The sequence below is a fragment of the Chiloscyllium plagiosum genome, chromosome 9 (assembly GCF_004010195.1).
Source record: "Chiloscyllium plagiosum isolate BGI_BamShark_2017 chromosome 9, ASM401019v2, whole genome shotgun sequence".
Taxonomy (NCBI): domain Eukaryota; kingdom Metazoa; phylum Chordata; class Chondrichthyes; order Orectolobiformes; family Hemiscylliidae; genus Chiloscyllium; species Chiloscyllium plagiosum.
Genome location: NC_057718.1, coordinates 14,376,251 through 14,381,686, shown reverse-complemented (window position 1 = coordinate 14,381,686; position 5,436 = coordinate 14,376,251). Strand labels below are relative to the sequence as shown.

Here is a 5,436-nt window from a genome sequence, read left to right as displayed (position 1 = left end):
CAGAATGGACTGAACTGCACACAAACATAACAGACGGTATGGACTGAACTGCACACAAACATAACAGTCAGAATGGACTGAACTGCACACAAACATAACAGTCAGAATGGACTGAACTGCACACAAACATAACAGTCAGAATGGACTGAACTGCACACAAACATAACAGTCAGAATGGACTGAACTGCACACAAACATAACAGTCAGAATGGACTGAACTGCACACAAACATAACAGTCAGAATGGACTGAACTGCACACAAACATAACAGTCAGAATGGACTGAACTGCACACAAACATAACAGACGGTATGGACTGAACTGCACACAAACATAACAGACGGTATGGACTGAACTGCACACAAACATAACAGACGGTATGGACTGAACTGCACACAAACATAACAGACGGTATGGACTGAACTGCACACAAACATAACAGACGGTATGGACTGAACTGCACACAAACATAACAGTCAGAATGGACTGAACTGCACACAAACATAACAGACAATATGGATTGAACTACACACATACATAACAGTCAGAATGGACAGAACTACACACAAACATAACAGACAGAATGGACTGAACTACACACAAACATAACAGTCAGAATGGACTGAACTACACACAAACATAACAGACAGTATGGACTGAACTGCACACAAACATAACAGTCAGAATGGACTGAACACACAAACATAACAGTCAGAATGGACTGAACTACACACAAACAACAGTCAGAATGGACTGAACTACACATAAACATAACAGTCAGAATGGACTGAACTACACACAAACATAACAGTCAGAATGGACAGAACTGCACACAGAATGGACTGAACTACACACAAACATAACAGTCAGAATGGACAGAACTGCACACAAACATAACAGTCAGAATGGACTGAACTACACACAAACATAACAGTCAGAATGGACTGAACTACAAACATAACAGTCAGAATGGACAGAACTGCACACAAACATAACAGACAGTATGGATTGAACTACACACAAACATAACAGTCAGAATGGACAGAACTACACACAAACATAACAGTCAGAATGGACAGAACTACACACAAACATAACAGACAGTATGGATTGAACTACACACAAACATAACAGTCAGAATGGACAGAACTACACACAAACATAACAGACAGTATGGATTGAACTACACAGAAACATAACAGTCAGAATGGACAGAACTACACACAAACCTAACAGTCAGAATGGACTGAACTACACACAAACATAACAGTCAGAATGGACAGAACTACACACAAACATAACAGACAGTATGGATTGAACTACACCCAAACCTAACAGTCAGAATGGACAGAACTACACACAAACATAACAGACAGAATGGACAGAACTGTACACAAACATAAGTCAGAATGGACAACTACACACAAACATACAGACACACACTGACACAGACACAGTCCTACATATATGCAGACACTTCTCATGTGCAAAGACACACAGACACAGGGAAACCTCCCAGTTAGACACACTCATGTTCACAGTCAGTGATGTAAAGAGACAGCTTACTTGTACGGAATATGCTTGGTGCCATTGACGAGAGCCAGGATGACATTCCCCAGTGCAGACAGGGACAGACAGAGGCCTGAGCCCCCCTCGCGACTTTTGCTCAGCACTTTTACACAACTGCCCAAGTCAATGAGGTGTAAGCGGCTGCGACCTCCTGACACTGTCAACAGAAGAGGATAAAAGAGCTCAGATCAGTCAATGGCCATTAAAACCCACCTGAAAGAGCGGCTCCTGTTTAAGCCCCTTGAATGCTGATCAGACATTTCAGCATAGCTTCACCCTGTTACCAGCCTGTAGTTGTTTAGAGCAGAGTGCAGTTAATCCATCCTGAAATATACAGCCTTTTCTTTCTACAGCTCTTCCTAAACAAGCTAGTGCTGTTTGTAGAGAGCTGCCTTCAAAATCTCAGTGATTGCCAACTACAATCTCTCTCAGGCCCACCTTGCACAACTGCACCGGCCCTTGGAGTGGCTCTGGCAATGTTAATAACCTGAAGGACAAGTCTCCCATCCACTGTCTGAATGATTGTTCCAACTGGAAACAGGGGGATTTGGCATAAACATAACAAAGAACTAATCAGCAGCATCACAGTGCGAGCTCACTGATTTTACATCATGATTTGGAGATGCCGGAGTTGGACTGCGGTGTACAAAGTTGCTCCTTCATCAGGTGGTTGTCGGCGCTCCGAAAGCTAGTGCTTCCAGATAAACCTGTTGGACTGTAACCTGGTGTTGTGTGATTTTTAACTTTTAAATCAGTAAGAGTGCAAAGGTTAGCCTCAGTGGCACTGGCTACAGACAGATAAATCGGCTCGACGTTGTCTAGTCAGCTTTAAAATGGAGAGGGACGGCAACTGACAGAAAGCTGTGAATGTTGGACAAAGGAATCTAGGAGGAGGAGTAGGCCATTCAGCCCCTCGAGCGTATACTGCCATTCAATGAGATCATGGCTGATCTGTGGCCTAACACCTCACTTGACTCAGCCAGCTTCGTACACCAGGCTGTTCAGGATTGGTGCTTCGCAGATTAGATTAGATTCCCTACAGTATGGAAACAGGCCCTTCGGCCCAACCAGTCCACACCGATCCTCCAAAGAGTAACCCACCCAGATCCATTTCCCTCTGACTAATGCTCCTAACACTATGGGCAATTTAGCATGGCCAATTCACCTGATCTGCACATCTTTGGTGCGTGGGAGGAAGCTGGAGCACCCGGAGGAAACCCACGCAGACACGGGGAGAATGTGCAAACTCCACACAGACAGTTGCTCGAGGTGGGTATTGAACCTGGGTCCCTGGCGCTGTGAGGCAGCAGTGCTAACCACTGTGCCACCACGCCATCGAAAGTCACCCTCTGGCCAAATTCCTCAAGGGGCAAGCTCCTCAAGGATCATCAGCTGGAAACAAGCATGTTCCCGACTCCCTTCCCCTCATGCTGTAAATTTCAGGGCAGTCCTGTGAGCACTGGGACACTGAACGGCCATTGGGCAGTGCCACCTTCAGCAGGCATCCAAGCACCCCCCCAAACAACTGACAATCCCAGCCACAGAGGCCAGCTTTCAGGGCCCAGGTAAAGGCTGGGAGCACGGGTGGGGAACTGCATCAGGGTGCAGTGCCAACACCTCGCTGGAACTAATCAAGGGCCATTGCCTTCAGGAGGGGCATGGGACGGGATGAGAAAGGAGCTTACTTCCCCCCTTGCCACTCTTCTCCATGCGGTACTGGTAGATGTGCAAAGTGAACAGCATGTGGGAGTTCCTCTGGTCCTCCTCATCACACTCGGGCCGGCTGCTCCGTCGTGCAGCGATAGCAGCGTCCAAGAAGAAGGCAGCTTTGTCCGCCGTTGGCGCACGGAGCTCGCTCTGGTTCTGAAGCTGCCGAGAGATAAAATGAACACAGACCAACACACAATGGCAGAATGGAAACCAGCTTCAAACCGCGGCTAACAAAAACATTTACAGATGACATTTCCCATGGTCAGGGCTCTCGGTGACTTGGTGGTGCCCACCAAACACAATTTGACTCTCGGCCAATAGAATATGTCATTAGGATGGGTGACTAAACTCTAGGTATACGAGTCAGGTTTTAAGGAGCATCTTACAAGGTGCCATGAGCTTTAAGGAGGAAATTCCAGAGTAACAAAACGGCCCCTGTGCTCTACACAGATGGGAATGATCCTCCAGAAAATGGCTCGAGTCACTGTTCCACCATGAAAGTCCGGCCCAGGTGGAAGTTGAAAAGCATCAATGCGTTCATTGGGTAGACTATGGAAGGGGCGGGGGAGTAGGATGGGTTGATAAAGTTGTGAAGAAGGATGAGAGGAAATGTCTGTGGACCGTAAGTATCAACATGGCTACAGGGGCTGTTCATGCTGGAAATGTTATGCAGTTGAACTTGTCCTCTCTTGCAGTGTGAATAAAGCATTATCATCAACCAATTCAAAGATTGAGCCTTAGTGGGACATCCAGGTGTGTGGGTAGCAATTGAGGCCTTGTCTGTAAGACTCATTTCAGACATTGTGACAACACAAGGCCCCCACTTAAAGAACAGGCACTTGAAAGGCCACCCATGTCTCCAATATTAGAAGGGGAAAAGAGTTTTATAGAACAGACAGGCTACATAAATAAAGACTTGGGGCCTCTGAACAAGGTTAGGGATGGCTCCAACAACCAAGTTCATATAATTTATCCTCATAAAAAAGCATATTACCTGCATGCCGCAGATGGGGTCCTCACAGAGATAGACTCCAGGGGACTGGCCGTCCTGCAAACTGCCCGTTGCTACCTCAGACAGTAGATCCTTCAGGTTTTCCTCCTTCCCCCAGACTTCCACGGCAGAGACTCTGACTGAGAACCGTGCCCCTGTCTTCTCTTTCCTCTCGTTAATTAGTTTGAAGAGCCAGGAGATGGCACAAGGGATGATACCAAGATTCTGCATGGAATCATCCTTTCCAATCATGGTGTATGACTTTCCTGTCACATCAGATAAAACCTTTTGAGTTCAACTTACAGCGTGGAACACAGCAACAGTTTCTGAATCAGATTTAAACTCTGTACAGATCACATCCCGACATAGTGGCTTAAAGAAGAAAGAAGAGAGATTTTCCCTCATCCCTCAGCTTTGCCTTTCAAATCACTCTTACAAAAAAAAGTCCTATTGGATTCAAAACATTAATTCTGTTTCTCTTCCTACAGTTGTTGCCAGACCTGCTCGGACTCTCCGGTACTCTCTGTGTTTATTTCAGATCTCCAGCATCCGCAGAATTATTGTTTACATTTTAAATGGCTGACGTGTGCCATGTGGTTCTTGTTGACAGAATTTCAAGCACTTGGTGTAGAAGGTCCATGATTTCCACTTTCAGAGTTTAACCATCACCACATTTTGATTCTTTAATATCCAGCTAACATTTCAAAATGTGGTAAATGGTACTCAGGCTCCTGACAGGTCAGAGAGAATGGGGAATATCCTTCAACATTGGGATGACTTCTCCAGAGTAACCTTCACAAACTTTGGAATTTTGTAAACCAGTAACAGCCTCTGAAACCAATTTCAATGACTTTTTCCATTTCTTTTTCTTTGTACTTTTTCATCTGATATGGGCATTGCTGTCATGCTGCATATCCACAACTGAGTCGTTTACTGGGGCATTTCAGAAGCAATTAAGAGTCAACCATGTTGCTGTGGGTCTGGAGTCACAAGTAGGACAGATTGTATAAAGACAGCAGTGAACCAGATGGGAGGAATGGGGTGGGTGTGGGTGTGGGAGTGGGGTTGAAATGGGGTGAAGTGATTAGGGTCAGGATGATGTGGGTATGGGGTTGGAGTGGGGGTGAGGTAGGGGTGGAGCCGAGTGGGATGAGGGTGTGTGTTGGG

General features: G+C 45.9%; 1 protein-coding gene across 2 annotated transcripts in view; it reads right to left on the bottom strand.

Moving 5' to 3' along the window:
• Positions 1 to 5,436, bottom strand: part of kif26ba (kinesin family member 26Ba) — a 297,812-nt gene that overhangs the window by 65,163 nt on the left and 227,213 nt on the right. For both annotated transcript variants that reach the window (XM_043695424.1, XM_043695425.1), the window contains 3 exons: positions 4,273 to 4,535; positions 3,254 to 3,437; positions 1,566 to 1,725 (listed from right to left, as the gene is read on the bottom strand). In XM_043695424.1, coding sequence (XP_043551359.1) covers positions 1,566 to 1,725; positions 3,254 to 3,437; positions 4,273 to 4,535 — 607 coding nt within the window. The remainder of the gene's footprint in view (positions 1 to 1,565; positions 1,726 to 3,253; positions 3,438 to 4,272; positions 4,536 to 5,436) is intronic.